This window comes from Pollicipes pollicipes, unplaced genomic scaffold (genome assembly GCF_011947565.3).
Source record: "Pollicipes pollicipes isolate AB1234 unplaced genomic scaffold, Ppol_2.1 Scaffold_6138;HRSCAF=7277_pilon_pilon_pilon, whole genome shotgun sequence".
Classification (NCBI taxonomy): domain Eukaryota; kingdom Metazoa; phylum Arthropoda; class Thecostraca; order Pollicipedomorpha; family Pollicipedidae; genus Pollicipes; species Pollicipes pollicipes.
In genome coordinates, this window is record NW_023596818.1 from 16,209,973 (window position 1) to 16,232,752 (window position 22,780).

A 22,780-nucleotide genomic window follows, 5' to 3' on the forward strand; every position below is an offset into this window, starting at 1 on the left:
ATGCCAACGAGTCAATAGGAAATGAGGAAGGCGCCATGATCGCAACGCGTGAACACACAAATAGCACCACGTTGCACAGAAGACCAACTTCGCTTGACCACGCGAGCCGACAGACGCACCCGCCCCACCTTGTGCTGCGCAGCCGTCGCCTCCTCCTCCAGCCGGACGGCGACGGCGCGGCAAACGAAGGCCAACGCCAGCGCGCGCCGCACGTCAGCCGACTGGGCCAGCTGCTCCTGCACGGCCGGCCACTGCACGGCCGCCTCGCCTGGGGACCGGACGCGCCGCTGTCAGCTGAGCCGCGCGGCTAGGACAGACCGAACGGCCGCCTCCGTTCGCCGCCGACCGGGCACGAGCCCCGCCAGTCGGGCGGCGAGGGACTGGTCAGGAGAACGGAGCTGATGTAACCTGGGTGTCAGGAAGATGAGGGCTGGTGTGATCTGGATGTCAGGAAGATGAGGGCTTGTGTGATCTGGATGTCAGGAAGATGAGGGCTGATGTGACCTGGATGTCAAGAAGCCGAGGGCTGATGTGACCTGGATATCACAAGGCCGAGGGCTAGTGTGACCTGAATGTCAGGAAGGCGAGGGCCAGTGTGACCTGGATGTCAGGAGGGCGAGGGCTATTGTGACCTGGATGTCCACTCCACACAGCTGGACACGTTATGGGAGGAGCCAGGCGCCAACACACACCGATCCAGCACGTCGAGCAATCGCACATGAAAAACAGCGAACACGAGCAAGAAGACAACGGCGAAACAGCAGAACACAACGCCACCACACGCGACAGCCGCCAGCTCCTCCCGCTCGCGACCCATACGGGTCGAGCCGCTCGGCGGCGCGAACGCACCTGCGCAGGCGACGACGCTGGCCACGCGGTGGGCGAGCGTGGCCAGGTGGCCGGGCCGGACGGCGCCGGGCTGCGCCAGCCAGCAGGCCGCCAGCAGGCGCAGCAGCTGGTCTGCCGGCAGGCCGCAGCGCAGCACGCGCCGCTGCCAGCCGTCGGGGTCGGCGGCGCCCTCCTCCAGCCACGGGCCGAACAGGAGACGCGCTGCCGGCGGAGGAAGGGGAAGTGAGGCGGGTGGGGATTGGGCGGCTCGGCGCACGTCCGCACTGCGCGGCCGCGCTGTGTGACGGCGAGCTACGACTGCGGTCGCGGATCTTCGGTAAGTCTGTTTTGGGGTTTACCGTTGTTTATGCTGTTTATTGGCAAACGCTACTGTCCAGATCACTGGCGCGCTACGCCAATGCATGACCTTCTCTCTATGACCTCTATAGAATGAGCACATGGTCAAAACCACGTCATGCGGTATTCGTCAAAAACAGTACGACAAACTGGCACCAATACGCCAACGGCCATAGCGGAATACTGCTAGCTCCCGGTGCATTACAAACATACGACAGCACTCAAATTTTCGGCAAGGTACATTTCCATCAAGCGTCGATGACGAGCCACCTAAATGTCAGCGCCCCCAATTTAATGCGCTACAAGCAGCTCTCGCGGCATTATTCAAGTTTTCATGGGACTGAGACGTTCTCGTTCAATTATGGTATACTCCACGCCAAGAACGCGAAGTTCTAACATGGGAACACCGTTACGAAATGCATTTTTCTAGCGGCCACATGCACAATGAACATCACCGATGACCACGCCTAATAACCAGAGTCAAACACAGACATAACACACGCCAGGCCGCTGTACAAACGCCCAACCATCGCCGCCCTCCCCGGCCTTCCCCCGCCTTACCCAGCTCGGCCGTCTCCTCCTCTGTGATCCCTGGCCGCAGCGAGACGGCGGCCTGGCCGTGTGTGGTGGTGACCTCGAGACAGCGCAGGAACTCAGCCGGGCCTGGTCGCCGCTCGGCGAACGTGACGCGGCTGCGGGCGTCCGGTGGCGTCGGCGCCCGGGACGCCACCGACTCCAGCCGCGCCACCAGCGCCGACGCCTCGGCAGGCGAGAGGCGCAGCAGGCCGCACAGCTCCTGAGGACGGGAACAGAGGTCAGGCAAGCGTCCCAGAGACGCGGCTGGGGTCACACAGCCGCCTGAGGACGGGAACAGAGGTCAGGCAAGCGTCCCAGAGACGGGGCTGAGGTCACACAGCCGCCTGTGGACGGGAACGGCGGTCAGACAAGCGTCCCAGAGACGGGGCTGAGGTCACACAGCCGCCTGTGACTAGCGGAGAGGAGGCGTCGAGTCGACGAGCGAGCGCTGGTGACAGAGTGCTTCGCAGACACCGTCCAGCCGGCGGGCACTACCAGCCACGGGGGCTGGGTACCGTAGCACCGGGAGTTGTGGTTGACTGGGGGCAGCGAGTTTTGACGGCACATGAGGACTGAGGACAGCGAGCGTTTCTCCGGCACATGAAGGCACGTTGCATATTTGATGCCTTGGGCGAAGAAACGCGACGGAGGTTACCGGTATTGTGAGGGGTCGCACACAACAAATATGGACGAACAAAACAAAACAAGCGAAGACACAACATTCCTGCACATAGGTTTGAGTGAAACCGCGGCAAAACATACGCCCTGAACTTCAATCCGCCCCGCACCTCTCTGTGCACCCATCACTACCCCAGAGCCAGGCGCGGCGAGGCTGTTCCGCGTGCTCACCTCTTGGCTGACCTCCGTGTCCTCCGTGTCCATGCGGTCCGCCTCGGCGGCGACGTAAGCGGCCAGCAGCCGCTTGTAGGCCAGGGCCGTGTGCAGCAGCACCTGCGAGTCATGGTCCAGGCTGGCCGGCTCTGCCGAGGTCAGCCCGGCGGGTCAGGTGAGGGCGCCACTGTCGGGCTGCACCGTACGGAACGATTGCTACTGCCGCTCAAACGGCGGCGGGGGTCGTGCTGCGCAGCTTAAGCCGGGCGAATCATTTGCTGGGACGACAATGTGCTTTGAGGCGTAGGTAACCCGCTACCCGCGTGCTGCACACGACGGCGTGTTATGCATGGCCAGTACGGTCGAGACTGCTATAAAGTTGGGCTTAGGTACACTGCCTTTTGAGCCGCGAAATCGCTGTTCGCGTCATTGGATACGACATCCAGTACGACATTGAGTACGACATCCCATTACCTATTAAGAAGAGAACAACAGGCAGTACCATCTTCTGAACAAAAGACGACGCTGTCCGAAAATATATCGAACTGGTACCCTAGCACGTTGTCTTCATCCGCTCCTTGAAACATTACATCGTGACATCACACATCGCAGACATCGTGCGATGGCGGCCTGTGCCTTGCGCCACGCCACCCAAGACCGAGCACACCGTCCTCCCATCCCCCGGCCTGACCTCGCGCCGTGTACAGGTCGAGCGCCGTGTCCAGGGCGGCCTCCATGTCGGCGACGGTCAGGCGGCGGCAGGCCAGCACCGTCTGGAGCGCCTGCAGCCGCGCGCCGGCCGTCAGCAGCGCCGTCAGCTGACCACGCAGGTAGCCGGCCACGTCCGGCGGCGGCGCGCGCAGCTGGGCGCGCAGCTCGCGCAGCAGACTCTGGCCGTGCGCGCGCCGGCTACTGCGCTCGCTGCGGGAGGGCGGGGGTAAGAGGGAGGGGAGGCGGTGGGGACTGCAGTGCGGGCGTGTGCTAGATCATACGTGTGCCAGTGATGGACTGCTTGCGCGGAGATTTGGGGGCGCACCCACATCTACGGTCCTTTGGCCCTGTTTACCTTAAAGATGTAAGAGAAAGTTTGAGTTGGCTACTTTAAAATGTCACCTTCGGTACCGGGTAAATGGATCGACAGCCAAGCACTCAAGCCGCTTCTTCCCCTCCACACCAGCGACCCTCGGCTCATAAGAGGCTTGACCCGGCGAACAAGCGCTGGCCCAGCAAAGCGCCGTTCCGCGTCCACCTCCGCCTGAGCGTGCATTCACATCCACAGCCTGAGCTCACCACTCCGGCTGACGGGCGGCAGCTCTTGCTTTAGCGCCGGGTGGAGGGTCACCCCTGTCCTGCTGTCGCTATCCGAGGGCTCGGTGGAAAGCCACCCTTATCCAGTCATCCTACCTGAGCGCCAGGTGGAAGGCCACCCTTGTCCAGTCATCCTACCTGAGCACCATAAGGGAGGCCACCCTTGTCCAATTGTCCTACCTGAGCGCCAGGTGGAAGGGCACGTTTAGGGTGAGCAGCCGGCCGTCTGCCGAGAGGAACACGGTCTGCAGCAGCTGGGAGGCGCGCCTGCTCGGCTCGGCGCCGTCCGACTCCGACAGGCCCATCAGGCCGTGCGCCACGTTCACCAGTCTGGCGGGCATCGGGCGGAGATCGGCCGGCGTCCCGGGCAGCTCGCGCCGACACCGTCAAACAGCCGGGACAGAGCCTAGGGATTGGACGGCGCGAGGGCGGACCACAGCGAGGCTCCGCAGGTCACCCCGTGAGTTCGCACCTGCCTTACACCCGCGCAAGGCAACTGGTCGGCTCACTCAACACATTCACGACTTCCTGCTGATAACACTACGACGCCTTTTCTCAGGCCGCAATGCGGCTCCGCCGTGCCAGCGTCAAACTGCAAACGGTGCAGTTCAAAACGCTTGGGGACCCATCTCTGGAGAGGTTTCGGGCAAAATTTAAGTGCGGTTTCTTAGAGACGCACACATCACAAAACCAGAACAACCCCACGCAAGCAAAAACGCAAGGCAACGGTTCCAGCTGTTATCTCCCCCATCGTTTTTTACCGTCTTTGAGCACCAACTACGCACGAAAACCACAGCTCCCGAAATAAAAGTGACGATAGACCAGCGACCTAGACCAGCAGCTGCCGCGGCGGCGGCAAGGGCGCACGCCTCCTGAGCTCTCGGCAGCTGCGGTCCTCCCCCCAACCCCCCCCCCCCCCCCTCCCACACAGACCTCGCCTCCGCCTGCGCCCGGCGCCGGCTCACCTGCCGCGGCGGCGGTAAGGACGCACGCCTCCTGATCTTTCGGCAGCTGCGGTCCTCCCAACAGGCCTCGCCTCCGCCTGCGCCCGGCGCCGGCTCACCTGCCGTGTTTGCTGACGCTGAAGGCGGCCACCTTGGGCCCTCCGACGACGGCCCACACTTCGAGCAGGCCGCGGCGGCGCGCGTACAGCGCTAGGAAGCGCGCGCGCCGCCGCGGTCGCCGCTGCTCGGCCGGCCGAGGCTCGCGCACGTCCAGCCAGCCGCATTCCGCGTCCCGGTATCCTGAGCGACGGCCAGCCACGGTCAGGGTCGGAGTCGTGATGCCGTGTGGTACTCTGGGCAGTGCGGATGGCTGCCAGCCAAGTGCTGCAGCAGGCCCTGGTACTGCATAGGTGAGACTACAGCCCTATCCAGCGTGACCTCCCGCCTACGAACGCTCCAGGACGATCGGTGTGAGCTGGGTGGGCGGAAAGACCAGGTCTGTTCGGCTGAGTCAGCAGCTGTGCGCACCATGCCATTGGTGTTTCACGACGAGCTCAGCTGCTGAGGCTTAGGGCGTTGCCTCCCTCTCATCTTGGCAGGAAGGGCGGGGGCCGCGGAGAAGCAAACTGCGTACCTCTGGATCCACAGACAAGCAGCTTAACCACTGTCCGTCGGTAGCCCAAGTGAGTAGCTGTGATCTGATACATATACACAAGGAGCTGGTCGGTAGCTGCCTCCCGGTGTCAGTACGATTTCACCGAAATCTCACGAGCAGCTTAGCGAACAAAATCGACGAGACTAGACTGGAGCGCACACAAGCGTGCTTTCCGGCGGATTAGGATTCCGGCGGATTTGCGGGCTAGTGGGCGGCACGGGCGCCGAGCTCAGCGACCTTCACGCTCTGAGCGGCCGGCGCCCGGCCCCGCGTCCACGCGGCGGGCGGTGCCGGTGCGCCCCGGCGACGGCGCGGCTCGGCCTTACCCTTCCACATGCCGAGCGCGGCGCCGCCGTGGTTGTCGACCAGCGTAACGCGGCCGAAGCTGTCCGTGACGGCGCTCAGGCGCCGGTCACGTGACAGCGCCATCAGCTGGCCCTCGCGCTGCAGGTCCGGCAGGCCGTACCTGAGGCACGGCCACGTGATACTAACGTCGAGTGGCACAGCTCGTATCGTTTCTGAGACAGGCTCCTTGCACTGAAAGTCGGTCGGCTGCGTTGCATGAATGCTTAGCTTATGTCTCTGCAACCAATCCCGCAGCCACGCACATTCGTGTACATTCTTTCCATTGGCTGACACTGCCAGAGTGGTAGCCATCTGTTAACGACGACGATGAACAGCACAGACTCCGGAATGACAGATCAATGCTAATTGGGGCCTTGGGCGCGTCGACAGCTGCCGCAATTAGCGCGCCACCTGAACGAACCTCGCCACCCACCGTCCGAGCATCCGTCACGAACCACTGCACCCGCGACCCACACCAGGCACACCCAACGACACCGGGGTGCGCCTGGCGTAGGTCGCAGGGTGCCGTACGGCCAAGACAGGCACGGCCGCACGGCTCCGTCTTGGCCGTGCGGGGTCACGACGGCCAAGACGGAGCTTGGCTAACAACAGGGCCGAACAGTCGTTTGAGCGAACGCCGTCCGACCGACGGACGTACGGCACGCACCTGCAGTCGACCGGCGTTCCCGGCTCCAGCTCCGTCGCCGGCTTGGCCGCGTCGCTCCGGCTGGCGCCGCCCGCCCAGAAGCTCCTGCCGTGCACGGGAGTGAGGCCGGTCAGCGGGGACGGGACGGGGAGGGGAGGCCGCACAAGGGGCTAGGTGATGAACTGGCGGTCGGAGACGGCTGCGCCTTGAAATGGATGGGAAGACTTCGCTTGAAACAATCGCAATCGGAGCCTCTTGGTGGGCTTTGTCCGATACGACGGTCAAACTCAAGACTATGATCAGCAGGGTGTTAGGCACCGTTATTTCGTTATTGTCCCAAGCTCCCGACACATCTGAAGGCTGCGTCCTTAGTCATGACCAGACACACCAGCCTCAGGGGCAGCGAAAGACGCAGACGCCTTTCGGCTCGATGCACTAAGACAAGCGCTGCTAGAGCCAACCTCATCAGGCAGCCGGTAGGCAATTTCAACACCAGTGACGTCATAGGTAAGGCAAAACATGACAAATATCCCCTGCCCCACAAACACATCTCGGATCCCAACCGCGGACGCCTGCGCCCCACATCGCGGCCGGTCGCGGGCCAGCTGTGCGACGCACCCGATGGTGGAGAAGACGGTGTCCTTGACCTTGGAGGCGACGCCGCGGAACACCTGGTCCAGGCGCGGCTCCTGCACGCCTTCCGACAGGTGGAAGAAGCCCACGAACGGACACCGACCTGCGGTCACCCAGCGACAGCAGCGCGACACGTTTTAGAGCGGCGTGCCGGCTCGATCACACAGCAGGGGCTGGACGGTGCACCCGTGTACCGTACAGGCTTCACGGCGACACCAGATCGGCGCAACCAGGCAGCCAAAAGCTGAATGCGGCGCGCGCAACTGAATGCCAGAACAAGACATTGCGGCAGCACTGGACCGGTTTGGTCCGACGGCCAAGCTACCAGCGAATTATTGCCAAGCCGTTGAGCAGCCCTGATAAGGGCCGACGGATTGTTTGTTTATCACAGACCACGCGGCGACGTCAGCAAATCATTGGGCACCACTGTGCAACACGCGACATTGCAAAACACCTCGTTGGCGCGATCGATAAACAAACCGGGAGGCACTCTCCACGACCCTAATCTGTTTCCATGCCGGGCGGCGGGCGGCATGGCGACGCCATCGACCCCACTCCCACCCGCCTGACCAGAGGCGTCGATGACTTGACACGACCCAGATTGACCTGTGGTGACCAGGAAGGCCCCGGCGGCGCCAATGCAATGTGCACGGGATCGCCGCTCCCTAACACGTGACCTGATCTTTGAACCCACTTCGACACACACTGGCCAAATAGGTACTAATGAACTTATCTGGCCTTAACTGATCTGGCCCTTTCCTAAATTACAGCGAGCAGCAGGGTCCCAGCCCACACCGCTCCGCTGCTGACACAAACCTGACCTGACCTGACCCTTTGCTGACCTGCAGTGAGCAGCAGGGTCCCAGCCCACACCACTCCGCCGCTGAGCCCTGCTGACCTGCGGTGAGCAGCAGGGTCCCAGCCCACACCGCTCCGCCGCTGAGCCCTGCTGACCTGCGGTGAGCAGCAGGGAGCCGGCAGGCACGGCGGCGCTGCCGACGCTGGAGCCGGGGACGGCGCATCGACTCCCCGAGCAGGTGATCAAACAGGCTGGCGGAGCGGAAGCCGACGTTCTCCGCCGTCTGCAGGCTCTGTTGACGGCGCAGCTCCCACTTGCGCTGCGCCAGCGGCGGCGCCTCCAGCCCGCCGCCGCCGCCCGCGCGCACTGCCACAGAGTCCCGGTGTCAGGAAGCCGACGTGTCAAGGGTTCGGTTGTCAGGGAGCCGGTTTGTCAGGAAAAAGGGCGTCATGGAACCGGAGTGCGGGGACTGCGGTGTTGGATTGAGTTCCGTAGCGACTCGTTAAACATCTCAGGTCCTTTGCAGTGTCACCACCCCAAGGTGGACACGTCAACCAGTTAAATATTCCTGTGGCGAGAGTCGATCCATGGACCATTCCATCTGGACCGCAAAAAACTCGCCACTCGGTCAATCCCACCCCTGTCTGGGTACTGGGGTCTCACCAGCCTAACCCACATGGTGAGGACGGTCTCAAACAAGACAAGGGAGCTGACAGTCCACGAGGACGGCGGCGAGGCGGCGGGCCAACGTCATCACACAGAACCGTCATCACTGTCAACGTCATGGGCACTGCAGCAGCTTGGCTGTCCCTCAAGACTGGTGTGAAGGAGTCCAGGGAACTCCCGGACCAGGCACGCCACTAACGCCACGCAGAGCTGAAAGTCTACTGACAGCCAGAAAAGGCAAGCCAGGATAATGCTTAGAGCACATTCCTCACCCAGTTCCACAAAAATTGCTTCAGGCTCTGCTGCACCGTCTATATAACAGCGCAGAAATCGACATATGTTCATGCTGGCGCGTCCCGAGCGTTTGTGGCGCGCCACTCACCACGCGCCAGCTGGTTGCGGCAGGCGCGAAGCGTCTGGTAGAGCGCAAAGCCGTCCAGCACGACCACCACGTCCTCGAGGACGGCGGTGAGCTCCTCCTCGGCGGCGGCCGACACCTGACGGCTGCAGCAGGAGACGCTGAGCACGGCCGACTCGTGCAACCGCTGCCGGAACAGCAGCGAGCCGTCCTGCCGGGCCAGGTCAGGTCAGGCCAACGCCACGGTCGCTCTGAAAGCCAAGTCCTGACAAGTCACGTCGGTTGCAAGGTGGCTCCATTGGCTGTGGCAGCCAGGGTCAGGTCAGGCCAGGTCAGGCCAATGATGGACAGACGTCGTGCCAACCATGGCACATAACGTCCAGTCAGGGCAAAGCAGCAAGCTGTCCTACCACCGAGACAGTAGACGTCGAACGCGGGGGAGGTGTCCTATGAGTCACGGCTGAGATCAATAGTGTGAAAATGTCCTACCAACCACGCCAGGCTGGGTCAAATACAGAAACATCCTACATACTGGCCAGGTAAGATCAACAGAACAGGGACACCCTGCCAAAGAGGTCAGTCTGATCCACAACAGGGCCACGAAATGATCTCGTTCAGGTCACGTCGTCGCGTCGAAATCATCGGCAAGTGAGCAAAAATCTACCTGCTAGATCAGACCATGCACCTACAGCCAAAAGCTAGCCTGCCCATCCCACAGACCAAAACACCTCGCCTGACCTCGCGCCTCAGCACGGTCACACGAGCCGAGCGGCCGCCCAGCGGCGGGCTGTCGCCGACTGACCTCGGTGTAGAAGGCGAGGTGACCCGCGTCGTCGCCCACCACCAGGCAGGTCCAGTCGGCGGCGCCGGACGAGCTGCGCCGGTGCGAAGCCAGCGGCAGGCACAGCAGGCACGTGACGTCCGCCTGCTGCACCTCCAGCCAGGCCGACACCGCGAACCGCCACTGGTCGGCGTCCGAGTCCCACTGGCCTGCGGCGGCCACAGTCCCATTGTCACTGGGCGCGGCGTGGACGGAGAGCTATTTGACCTCGGATGTAGAGCCCAAATGGTGTAAGTGACCTGCCACATTAACCAGCTAAATCCACACATGGAGTTGAGTTACTTCAATAACACCTTGGAACTGCAGGATCGCCTGATGCACCCATGTCTATAAGACCGGCAAGTTTTACTTTGATTGCACATAAAAATGAAATGGCCATCAAATGACCTCAGTGTCTGAGGACACTGTTATGGCGTGGTGTGAATGCATCATCAAAAATGCCTGCGCACTGTGGATAGCAACCACAAGTAAGTGGATCAAACTCCAACTGGCACCATCCCATCCTTTGCACTCTGAGAGCAGCACACCTGCCCCGGAGCCACCCACCCTCAATCAATAGGGATGCCTCCCAGACAGCCTGCCCATGAATCAATCCCCAGTACCCCAAAACTGCAGCATTGCTCACCATGCCTTTACCACCAACCATGGTGAATATTTGCAGAGTGCTACCTCCCCATGCTACCCACAGCCTAGCTCCCACAAAATATCAGAGCAGCAAGCACCCTAAGAGGCCCGCTCGCCTAACAGCACTGACCGGAGAGCAGAGGGAGCAGCACGTCCTGCACGCCCTGGACCTTTCTCACCAGACAGTAGCACCACATGGTGGCCACTGGCCACAGCCAGCATGTCCCCAAGAGGTGAGATGGCCACACAGGCAGACTTCAGCCAGTCCGGGCCAGCCTCAACTGGTGATGACTTGACCTGCTCTGGCTGAGGATGGCTCTCCTCCTCACCCCAGCCCCAGCTAGCAGGGTCAGCCTCCTCCTGCCAGTCTGGAGAATATGGGCAAGGTTACAACAGGTGAGCTACAGGGAGCAGGTGAAAGGGGCAGGTCACAGGGCATAGGGACTGGTCTCAGCAGTGATGCAAGAGGGTGAGCCAAAAGGGAGTGTAAAAGGTGGGTAGGTCAAATGGAATGGAGAGTGTCACAGGTGACAGACCAAATAGATAAATAATGATGAACTGTTACATTGATGGCCAAGGACTATTGCAAACAACTAATTTGGGCCACTGAGGTCATGCAGTCATAACAACAAATGTAGTTACAGACTATGTAGAATAGTTTTGCCTGTCTTGGAAGCTAGGCTGTTGGTCAGGTCAAACATTAGGGGTTAGCACAGTTTTTCAAGGCATGTGTTTGCTTCTTCAAGGCATATTGTTGGTTTTTCAAGTCATTTCCATGTTTGCAGCATGACTGACAAAATGCTATATTCTGCCAATGATGAGAGATCCCAGCCTTCCACATGCCTGTTTTTTTGTTGTTGTTTCTACTCTGGTGTGAATAATATGTATTTGATAGGTATTAGGCATCAAATGTTTGCATATTTCCAAACACAGCACAGTGCAGGAGAAACAGCATGCAGCAAGGGCAATTAACTTTAACACAAGGATTTTTATAAGGATGAACTCAGCTACAAACATTAACAATTCATGCTTAAATTATTAGTTTACGGATCCCCGTTCATCAAAGGATGCAGCATAAATCTGGGCATATACTGGCCTAAAACCTACCGGCATAATACATCCACTCACCTTTATCTTTAGTCATTTTCACCACCTGTCTCAACATCTGTCTGGCCATTCAGGTATGAAATTACCTCTTGCAGTCCTACAATGTTCCCAAAAACCTGCTTCTTGCACGCCATCCTCACAGAAATATGAAACAGCTCTGGGTCAAAATCTGGCAGTTTGCTAAATACTTTATGGCAGCATCATCTAAAAAGCACCAAACTAGGTATAAATAAGTGGTTCTGATTGCCTACAAGTGACTGAAAAATAGCAGTCAAAAGATGCTGCTCAATTCATCATTCTCTACCAACATGTACTGTTTTGTGACAGCTGCCAGCTTGGCTGTGGGAAGAAAAAACATTAGGAAACTGCTATACATAACTGAGGCCACATTAGAGGTACTATCTATCCTGGCTCAAACTTATGTAAGCAGTTTTCAGTTTTCACAGAAGGTCTGAAGGCAGCTATAAAATTGTCAATGGCATTGTAAACTTTCTTACAAACAAGAATGGCAAAAGGAACATTTTACCAAGCATAGACACACAGGAACTATTTCTTTAAAATCTCTTCCATGTCAACAACAGGGCTCACTATAGGGAGCCTTTGAATTCGTCCAAAACGAAACAGTATGAGGGGCAGATATCACTTTTACCCTCATTACAGTGTAACATTCAACATATGCCTACGCCTCAATGATGCTTTACTTAAAGCACACAAGCAATACGAAAGTAGACCATCAGAACGTGCTGCTGGTACTCCATAATTGATCTCAGCACATGAGACAAAGTATGTTTCTGTTCATGTTTCTATGCATTATATTCCAATCGAGCCATACGACGCGACCCCCACTCATCCCCATCCCCGACTCTTAAACAAGCCAGGAGAATAACAAAGCTGCTGAGGCGAATAGATGCAAGGAACCAATGGATGCTTACCGCAAAATTTCTCCGAGCACTTTCCAAATGACGTCATTGGCACACGGCGCCTACGCCTAGTCAGCCCATTTTGAAGGGCTGGATTGAGCAGATGCATCTGAAAGGTACAAACTGTATTTCTATGAATTATCTCACAATATGAGACATGCGTGTGCCTAGTTTCTCCTTTCGTTCCCGCGCCTTTCTGGGCGGCGCAGACCAGACTGGTGTACCCATCGTGTTCAACCCCCTCACAACGCGGTGGGATCGGTACGTAACATCCCTGTGGCCCATGTTATCTGCATTTCCAAAGGAGCTAGCAGCAATGACATGCAATGCATGCCTTTACTATCGGACTGAAAATTAAAAAAGTGACCATTCCTTTCTCCCACCGCAAAACCTTGCACTTGCTATTTCCAAACGTAAAAGGACGAAAGGTACTGCGTATATTACCATGTTGCGTTACAACAAAGAACCCCTTTTTCGCTGTAATTCACGGTCTTTTCATAGGCTGACATGGGTTCACCAACGCTATACTCCCCGCCTGGTAACAAGTATGATGATTAGACCAAACTGAGTGTTGATAACACGCTGAAGCACCGAGTCAGTATACCATGTGTATTTTCCATAAACAATGCCGTCAGGCAGTAGAGTAGCAAAGAGAACATCACAGTCCTGTGCCTCGGCTCGACTCGGCTCGGGCCCCGGACATCAACAGAAGGCCAGATCGGTCGACACGCAGACACGAGTACATCGACGACAAGGACACGGTGCGCCCACTCCACACGACGACGGAGCGCGCTGCGACAAAACATCGACAACGCCACAACAGCGACACCAAAAACCGACATAGACAGATGGTCGAGCAGCGCGCGCGGGCACGGGCAGCCTGCTGGGGGGCGACGCGTCAAAGCGCGTCGGCGGCCGGCCGACCGGGCCCAGCCTCGGGCGGAGGCCGTCCGCGGACTTTGCGCCGTCGCCGTCATGCGGCCCGGCCGGCCGGCGCCGGCGCGCGCCACGCCGCTACCGCAGCACGCCGCCGCGCGGACGTCTAGCGCGGGCACGCATCATCGCAGGCCGCCTCCGGCTTGTCGGCGGCCGCCGGCGGCGCAGCGTCGATCCCCAGCGCCTGCCGGAGGGGGCTCGTCAGCCCGGCGCGCGCCGTCCGTCGCGGCCAGGGTAGTGGTGCGAGATAAGCACAATCGGCCCGAGCCAGGCCGCACGCCACGCTTCACGGGCTGATAGGCCGAGCAGGTGAGGCGGAGCAGGCGGAAGGCGCAAGGGACGGAGATTGCACTCGCGCCGACAGGCGATGGTGTCTCGCGCCACGTGGTCGGCAATGTCGCCACAGGGGCCGAAAATCGTGTTCCATTGACAGGAAACTTTAAGGGACGGGAGCTTAGTTCCAAGATCAATAGGGAACACACGTTGACCAGATTGTTAAAGAAGCTTAGGTAGGTTTCGGAATCAAAATCAGAATAATTTCAATCTTGTGAGCATGACCACGTTTATATACACGCACATATATATATATATATATATATATATATATATATATATATATATGTGCCGGTGTGTGTGTGTGTGTGTAGATATACATGTACGATTATCTATATATATATATACACATACATAAAGGACGACGTGCAGCTAGTGCCACCAACGCCGGCCTGAGCAGCCCTCCCCGCCACCGAGCCACCCCCGACGGTTGCATAAGTCACCTTGAGCACGGCGCCATTCTCGACGTGGTCGGCCGGGCCATCCTGCTTGAAATGGAGCAGCGTCTCCTTCCCGCCGGCGCTGACCACCAACGTGCCGCCCATGGTGAAGCCGTCGCCCTTCATGTCGCCCTCGATCGACAGGGTCTTGGCCTGGGCACACGGGCACGCGCCGGTGAAACGCGGGGTAGGGTCAGATGGCCCGCTGTGCGGGTGCGACTCGCCGACAAGGTCGGGGTGATGACTTGCAAAATGACAGAGCCAGAGTCGGACGCGCTGGGTGGTCGGAGTCATCCGATCGAGAAAACGGGCCGAGTGTCATGCTCAGCACAAGTATCGTCGGAAGAAAAGTTGCGATACTGTGGTGCGCATAGTGGCAGTTTTCTCACAGCGGCAGCCCTACACGTACCGTTGTCTGCATCTCCAGTTCTGATGCGCTCGCAGGTGCTTACGCCCGGGTGCCCACGCGTCGTCTCAACGCACCCGGCCGGTGGCGACCGGTCGCGGTGGGTGGACGCACCTTGAGACACGCCAACGAAACTTCAGCACGGCGTCGCCGCCGGCATGAGACATGAAACGCCGTGGGGGAGAGGGGGGGGGGGGGGGGGGCTACACGGTCCCTCACCCGACTCATGGCGTCGCGTCCCTTCTTGCCGAACACGCTGGGCCAGATGCTGAAGTAGCCGTGCTTCTTCACCTTCATCTCCTTGTACGTCTCTTGCTTCAGGTCCACGAACAGCTCTGCAGGGAACAAGCATTTCACGTGCGCATGAGATGACGCTCCTTTCAGTCTTGCTGAAGTATATGAGCGAGCAAATGACAGTAGCACATTTTCTGTAGCACGTTGTAGTCTATCTGAACAGAACACAAGTAAAAAAAATGCAAGGTTCACAAAACCGCACAGAAAGCCAGAGAAGACGCAAAAACGCAACGCAAGGTTTCACACGTGCGGGATCACGTCCCAAAAATGGCAGCAAGACGTGATCACCGGTCTCACCTCCGGAGAAGCACTGTCCCTTGACGAACAAGACCTCATCACCAGCCTCACCTCCGGAGAAGTACTGTCCCTTGACGAACTCCCGGCCTCACCTCCGGAGAAGTACTGTCCCTTGACAAACTCCTCCTGTCCGAGCTCCTCCAGCCCGACGCCGACGAGGCGGACGCCGTGCTGCTTCAGCTGGGGGTGGATGGCACTCAGGTCCTTCGCCCCCAGCCTGCAGAACACTCATCCGAACCGGCGCAGAAAGGTCACCACCGTCGGCTGGTCGGCCCACAGCGAGCCCAGCGTCACCATCTGGAACATGCGGCGCAGGATGATTACCACTGTCGGCTGGTCGGCCCACAGCGAGCCAGGGTCCCCATCTGGAACATGTGGCACAGGTACTGCACCGTGGCACGGCAGGGGCTTCCATGCAGAATAACACCAGTGTAGATATGATAACCAGCAGCCCCTGCTGTACATGTTTACGAAGCTGTCATCTCACGGCCAGTTGCAGATGTAATTGGATCAATGTGCATTGCTATGACAGTTTTAACTTGCACTCAAGGTGTTTAACTTGCACCCAGTTTGAATTCAGCAAATAATGGATGCCAATTAAAAATGAAACTACTACTCCAAATAGCTATATTTGAGATTGGAACATCATTTCCTCAACCAGTAAGGTTGGTCAAAAGGGAAGCAAGCAATGCTATTACCTTTCCAACACATACATTTCCCTACATATTTTTATTTACTTTTCAATGTCTTACACTCTAACATTGTTTAAGACTTTACCAGCTTTTTCATCAAAGCTGCATGGGGTATTCCACTCTAATGAACAATGACTGGGGTTTTTTTCCTGTGGTTGCTTTTGTAATGTGGTAATTGTGCTGACCTTACACTTAAAATGTATAAAAGTAATGACTAGGCTTCTCACAAAATGCATATATTTTAATCATGTGTACTGCTGAGCATATTTTAGCACTTAATTTATGCCCAGGTCAGATGTCCACATTAATTTGGCTCCAAAACATGAGTCTAGGCACCCCACAATCCGCAATACTCCAGAGCAAAATGGTAACACTGGGCCACATCAATGTCTTATTTTAGTATTTGGTGTCAGCTCTATGGTCACAAGCTGAGTTACTTTTGCAAATGCCTGGCAGAGGTGGGTAGAATGGCATATTGATGTTGAATGTCCAAAGACACATGCACCAATATACTGGGTCTGGTGCAAAGGGAAAGAAGTAGCCTGACCAATTTCACATACCAGTGTCTGAGCTCTTGGAGTTGGCCTGTTAATACATCACACAGATGAATAAACCCATGCAACTTGTAACACTGAATAAAATTCTCTTAGAATATTCTTTGTCCTGGGATTAGGCCTCTATTTGGTGGTTTGCATGTTATGCAACACCAAACATTTTCTGTCTTTTCAGCAAAGTAGGTGTCCCCAGCATACAACAAACAGAAGGGATTCTTAAAGTGGTGCTCCTAAAATTCCCATCATTTTTAATCCAACCCCTATTTTGATCATGCTTTGATATGGAAGCTTACCCTTATATGTAAGTGATGTCTTAATGCATGAGTGCAATACAAAGTAGCCTGTCTCCAGGCCTCCTTGTCATACATAGGGCCTCAAACTGACCACCCCACTCCTTTCCACTGCAAAGACAACCATGGTGCAAGCTGCTTTCATCTAATTGGTGTTCATTTGAACATCATTAAGTTCATATAATGGCTGGACCACCACTAGGGGAACATATGCATGCCAACATAATAATATCATATCAATTCACCAAACAATACCTGTACTTAATGCAATAATGGTCAAGAACATCCACACCCTTAAAAATCTGGAAGTGATTACAAGTTGACTCATATCTGATTAGCTATCAACTGGCAATTTTGTTGAGTCCAAGCAGCATGTATACCAACCATGTGTACACCAGTTGCTTGATGCTATGTTAGTCCAATCCAATATCAATGAAGGGACATATTGTCCCTGCATGGTATGGACAAATGATGCAATGTGATAGGTATTACATAACTAGGTCAGTAGGTCAAAATAAATCAGATTAGGTCCAAGCTCACTCATATCCACCAAAGACAGGTGGTTGGATATCATAATAGCTGTGAGCTAAATAGAAGCACTCTCACCTCTCCTGTTGAGACGCTCTTCAGTTGGGTGGCAGCTAACTTGGACAAATTCATCTTCTCGGCCTGCAGCTCACTGTTTTCAGCAAAAAGATACGCAAGGAGCAAGCAACTCGCGATACTGGCACCGACGCGAACCCGGGTCGAACCCAGTACCCTGCTTACGTAACAGGCAAACGTAGACCGACGAGCCTCCAGGACTTCAACTTTATGCGAACGAGCCCGGCGCCCCAACACGGCCTCTGCCTGCTGACAACTGACGTGACCCGTAGCCTCGCAGCGACAACGATTCGAGAGTGCGGGTGATGTCTTATACCAAAAGCAGTTAAAATAAAACAAAGTACCGAAAACGTTTGGAGCCTTATTGGGCAAGAAAGAAGCAACAAAAAAAACGTCGAAAAACTGAAAGACAATACTTTATAATGCTTTGAAAAGATTCGGTGACCAGGCCAAGCTTTGACGAAATATTCTAGGTCACATTTTGAGTCACATTTAATCATTCGAAAGCATTCCGGCGTGCCCGGTCAATTATTCCTGCTGAGAACATGGGGGGGGGGGGGGGCACATATTTCTCCTTCCGGGGGACAGCGATGGGATTAGCTATGGAAGACGGCAGGCCTGTAAACCTTAGGCCAGCAGCTAGGAAGGCAGTCGTTTTGTGTCTCCTCAGCGGTGTAGTTCGTAATGAAATATAAGTTGCCAATACGTAAAACCTGCTCACGACTCGTCAAATATATTTACACAAATTAAAACAAAGAGGGAAACGCATTTCCTGTCGCTCATTTTGAGTGAATGAGCTGTAATATCGGTGCCCAAGCTCGACGGTGCTACGGTATCAACGGTGGGCCACGTGCTCGGGTTCGCCTGAATCAAATAGATCTAGTTCATGCCGCACTCGATTTTGCCAGTCTAAACGCATTTGATCAAAGAACGTTTGGATGCGCTTAGGACCGCACTACAAACGGTGGTGGTGCAGACCTGGAAGGTGTATGTGAACTCTGTGATCCCCACGTAACGCGTTATGGGGCTGTATTATCGGCATGGCGATGAATGTCTAGATTTAGGGGAAAGCGGAGCAAGACGGACACCTTAACGTTTTTTATGGGAAGTTTATAAGTCTGTCCAGAAAGTCTTAAGCAGGTGGATATTGAAGGCTCATCAATTGTCTAGCTCTTATAAAAGCGGTGGTCTGATACCTCTTCATGTTTAAGTGTGATCCTCCTAAATATCAGGCAATGTTTTTTCCTCATTTTGCCCCTGGCTTGGGGCAAAACGAAGCAGTATTTGGGGCAAAACAGACAAGTGATGAGATTGAATAAGCGGAATAAATATTTTCAAAGTTATCATTTTTTAATGCAAGCGTATCAATAAGTGCATTGCTCGGCGAGTAGGCATTTAGCTGGACATCTAATAGCTATATTTCTTAAGTTGGGGCCCTCATATTTTGTTCGAACGATCCCACTTCATACTCGTTTCCTCAGTATGATCCCACGAATACAAGATATAATGGCCAGAAAATGTATATTGCAGCTTGGTAGGAGGCGACAGTCATTGCTGCATGGCTAAGACAGAGAACTAGAGGAACACAGCCTGGTCGTTACGCAATGAGACGGAAACGATCGAGTCTCGAACACACAAGTCATCGAGCAAAGCTCGCTCAGGAACACTCACTCGTTCTTCTCATCAATCTACTTCTTAGTCACTGTGAACGCAAAACACGAAAAGAGCACAGCCCAATGGACCCGTCAGCAGGTACGACCAATGGCGAAACTAGACAAGACCTCAGCGTGCCTAGTCATCCCGGCACAGTTCGCACACGAACACGCACTCATCCTCTTCGTCAATCCCGGCACAGACATCGTGCGCCCATTTACCGCAGAGAGCACATCGCGACCAAGATTCGCCCGATTTGGACATGGAGAAGAAAAACCGGCAGTACAGACAAGCTACATCTTCCTCGTCCGAGGATTCCTCGAAGGTGAGCTTTCGCGGCGTATGCTTCTTTTATTTGCGCTGCGGTCTCTGAGTTTCTACACTCTTCCTTTTTCGTCCTTTAGACTGACTTCCGTCGTCATTTTTCTTTCCTCCCTGCCTGCCCTCTTTTCCTTCGTGTCTTTTATCGAGTTCCTCCTTGTATGGCGTGCCAGTCAAGACGCATGTTTTACCTTACTTTCGTCCTTTACCTCTCTCCACCCTTGAGTTCACTTTTGACACAGGGAGGATTTCGCGAGGAGACACAGAAGAGCTTGTGGGTGTGTCATTTTGACCTGGGAACCATGGCTCGGTCCAGCTGAGCATGACACTTCTAGAACGTCATCTTCGTCATCGCTAGAGCTTGAGAAATCATCTGGGAGAGCCCTAGCGGTGAGCAATTTCGCCGGAGTTTCGGCATTAGTCGAGCTTCCCTGTCCCGATATTCCATCCTGCGTTGCGTCTCCGGCGACAGTTTCCGAGGACTCCCGAACGTTCGTGCTCAGCGAGACATCGACGTCAGAGGGCCCAGGCATGGGCAGAGGAGCTGCTGCTGAGTTGAGACCCACTGGTGCGTCTGCGGTGCCGGCCAGTGGGATGTTCGTTGTTTCCGCCGCCTGCGAAATCTTCTTCGCCAAACACATGGCGGTTTGTGAGAAAGATCCGTGACTTCAAAGCCCTTCAACGTCTTCTTCACTGTTGTCGCCTGCACGTAGGCTGACCCGATCAGCTCCCCCATATCATACAGCGTGATGACGTTACCAGGGTTGTTTCGGAGCCATGTTCTCTGACCTTGGAAGAAGAAGGTGCTGACGGGAAGCATGAACGTCCGGTTCAGTGGTTGAAGGCGGTGTGAGGTGTGCGGAGGAGTGATGAGCAACACCACACCTGCTTCCCTGCACAGCAGGATGGCTGCGAGGCTTTGGGTGTGGCTGGCATGTCCATCCAGTATGAGAAGGACTGGATCCTGTTTCGAGGGCTTCGCGTGCTGTATGAAATGGTCAAGCCATTTCACGAACAGCTCCTTCTGCATCCAACCAGACTCATAGTACAGCACCGGGCTACGTGGGGGAAGACCCCTCTCTTACTGCTGGCTGGCTCTCTTTCTTGGGAATAGCACACCTGGAGGTATACAGCTCGCAGCAGCATTAAAACACACCACCCCGGTAACCAGCGCGCCTAGTTCCGCAGATATCAGTTGGCCGGCCTGCTTGCACCCTTTCCTCGCCAGTACCTTCTCTTGTTGTGTTGTCACCGTGTTGAATCCCGTTTCATCCATGTTGTAGATGCGTGTGGGACCGAACTGGGCAGAATCCATCCGCGACTCAAGGTTGTCGAACAACGCGTCGACATTGGCAGAGTTGAACGCTGCTGCGCGAGCAACGCTTGTGGCCTCTGGTGTCCTTAGTGAGACCGTGGAGTTCCCCTTGCGTAAGCACCGTATCCACGACTCCCCTGCCATCTTCGTCACCGTGTTGAATGGGTGGGTGATATTGTTTCTGTCTGCGAACTCATATGCGAGCTTCTTGAGGTCAGTCAGCGTTATTCCGAACGTCCGGTTTTGGAGCTCCATTATACGCTGTACCAAATCTCGCTCCTGAGCTTCCGTGAAAGCAGGTTTGTGTCCACCCAGGACCTTCTCTGTGGCCTCTGTGATTGACACTGCACGCGCCTTTTTCAGCCGTCTGTCGAGAGTCGACTTCGGGACCAGAAAGCGGCGTGCCGCTTCTTTTGTGGACATTTTTCCCATCTTGACTGCTTTGATGGCCTTTGCCATCGTATCCTGCTTCCAGGATTGCCGATCGGATTTTCTCTTGTAATTTCGAACCATTCTCCATTTGGCGAAGTAGTTCCTCTGTAAAAAAAAGAATGTCAGCGTGAGCGTTGAACGGATTTGGGAGGGTCATTTGGCGCTTAAGCACCCCCCCCCCTTCCCACCCCTCTCTGGATCCGTCAGTGTACCTATATTCCTTTTCATAAACTAGGAAAACGTTTACCTGCTATGAAAAATTAAGTACAATGATCAAAACGAAATACCTAACTGCATGCCTGTAACTAGTTGGTAATAGGGCACTTCATTTCTTGTGTTAAATTAGTTACGTTTAATATTAAGGGAGATGGGATAAAACGCCTTCTGTGTAATTCCGTACAATAAGTCAGTCCTAATGTTTAAGGAACAAGAAACCGTTGAACTATTTAATAATTCAAAAGCAAAACATCTATTTTTTACCCCAGTTCTGTCGGACGGAATACCTACGCGTTAGTACTTAGGGTAGTGCCTGTGAATGCAGAGAAATACACCCTTTAAATGTGCGGAGAAGTACGAAATCTACTGTGAGATTTATGCGATAATGACCAAAAATGTCTTAACTTTTCACCTTTTTCATAGCTAAGTTACTTTTTAAGATACTTTTTTCATAACGGGTCGGTCGGAAGTCGTTGCTTGTTTGCTGCCTAACGAGGAAGCTATAGAGGCTATCAAAGAAATGGGTAAATGCGTGATACTGAGTCAAGTCATCACAGGTAGGCACTTACATTTCTTATATTCACAAATGGGCTTTGTTAAACAACATAATTATAATACATTAGGCCCAAAAGGAGCGATAAATATAGAGCTATCACATGCGCACCTTCAATAAATTTTAAGCGACAAATCGTAAGGCTGCACATTCCCAGTTTGATGCAGTAGTTCGACCACTATTTAATCACAGAACTGAACAGGATCGATTCACTTGTTTCGGGCTCTACTCATGTGCTTGCCACTACCATTGAAGTATTGTGTTCATGGCTTATTTAAGCCAACTTTTCTTGCGATAGTCATATTTCAGTTGGGGCAAAACGGGATCTTTTATGTACTTTTTCCCCCGAGTGCCCATTTTGCCCCAACCATTCTGCCCCATGGACGCCAACAACACACCATGATTCGATACGCAACGCGAACTGGCCCGAAAAATTCACAATTGCTCACAAGGAATCTGCATGCCTACACCATCGAAGCGCAGCAACTTTGAATTCACGATTCATTATACTCGTAGAATAAACAACATCCAAATCACCATAAAAATAATGGCAAAAAATGGAAAGCAAAAGCTCACGTCCTCCTCCAATGATGGCCGCCGACAGAGGGGCCCGGTCACGTCATGTCCGTCCCTTGTCAGAGAAGCTTTCATTTAAACAATTTATTTTTGATACCGCCACCTATAACAGCCGACATCGCGGGGTGTCCGGTTTACCAGGGTGCCTCATTTTGCTCCGTTTTCCTCCACTTACAGATATTGTTTTTCCATATGGGAGCGTTTTTTTTTTGGGAGCGGGCGTACAAGCGATAGTATGACTGCGGGCTAAAAATGCATGAAATATCAACCCGCGAAACTTTTGTCGCTGTGTATGCACACATGCGTCCACTGTTACATAACATGGTTAACTGGCTCAGACGATAATGTGCCTTGTACTGAGAAAAAACTACGACACGGCGACAACTTTCATCCGCGGGCATGGAGCATTGGACGTTGGGAGGGAGAGAGAA

At 54.9% G+C, this 22,780-nt stretch overlaps 3 protein-coding genes across 4 annotated transcripts; all 3 read right to left on the reverse strand.

Annotated features, from left to right (window-relative positions):
• Nucleotides 1-307: 307 nt before the first annotated feature.
• Nucleotides 308-7,255, reverse strand: LOC119105372 (rab3 GTPase-activating protein non-catalytic subunit). Its single transcript, XM_037228840.1, has 10 exons — nucleotides 7,109-7,255; nucleotides 6,512-6,595; nucleotides 5,826-5,965; nucleotides 4,964-5,144; nucleotides 4,081-4,230; nucleotides 3,482-3,513; nucleotides 2,611-2,741; nucleotides 1,926-1,981; nucleotides 1,747-1,877; nucleotides 308-408 (listed from the first exon to the last, which is right to left on the reverse strand). Exons 3-10 carry the CDS (start codon nucleotides 5,926-5,928, stop codon nucleotides 308-310), a joined length of 885 nt encoding a protein of 294 aa, XP_037084735.1. The 5' UTR covers nucleotides 5,929-5,965; nucleotides 6,512-6,595; nucleotides 7,109-7,255.
• Nucleotides 7,256-8,929: 1,674 nt separating this feature from the next.
• Nucleotides 8,930-12,283, reverse strand: LOC119105373 (rab3 GTPase-activating protein non-catalytic subunit). Its single transcript, XM_037228841.1, has 4 exons — nucleotides 11,540-12,283; nucleotides 10,591-10,779; nucleotides 9,749-9,936; nucleotides 8,930-9,157 (listed from the first exon to the last, which is right to left on the reverse strand). Exons 1-4 carry the CDS (start codon nucleotides 11,586-11,588, stop codon nucleotides 8,930-8,932), a joined length of 654 nt encoding a protein of 217 aa, XP_037084736.1. The 5' UTR covers nucleotides 11,589-12,283.
• A 579-nt stretch (nucleotides 12,284-12,862) lies between these two features.
• Nucleotides 12,863-17,532, reverse strand: LOC119106348 (prostamide/prostaglandin F synthase). Of its 2 annotated transcripts, XM_037229969.1 has the most exons (5): nucleotides 17,287-17,532; nucleotides 15,237-15,441; nucleotides 14,773-14,888; nucleotides 14,151-14,300; nucleotides 12,863-13,558 (listed from the first exon to the last, which is right to left on the reverse strand). In XM_037229969.1, the coding sequence occupies exons 3-5, from the start codon at nucleotides 14,848-14,850 to the stop codon at nucleotides 13,481-13,483; spliced, it is 306 nt and encodes a 101-aa protein (XP_037085864.1). In that variant the 5' UTR covers nucleotides 14,851-14,888; nucleotides 15,237-15,441; nucleotides 17,287-17,532; the 3' UTR covers nucleotides 12,863-13,480. The 2 variants fall into 2 exon arrangements, with proteins under 2 accessions (XP_037085864.1, XP_037085865.1); XM_037229970.1 differs by lacking the exon at nucleotides 17,287-17,532 and having other exon boundaries at nucleotides 15,196-15,251.
• Between the last annotated feature and the right edge of the window lie 5,248 nt (nucleotides 17,533-22,780).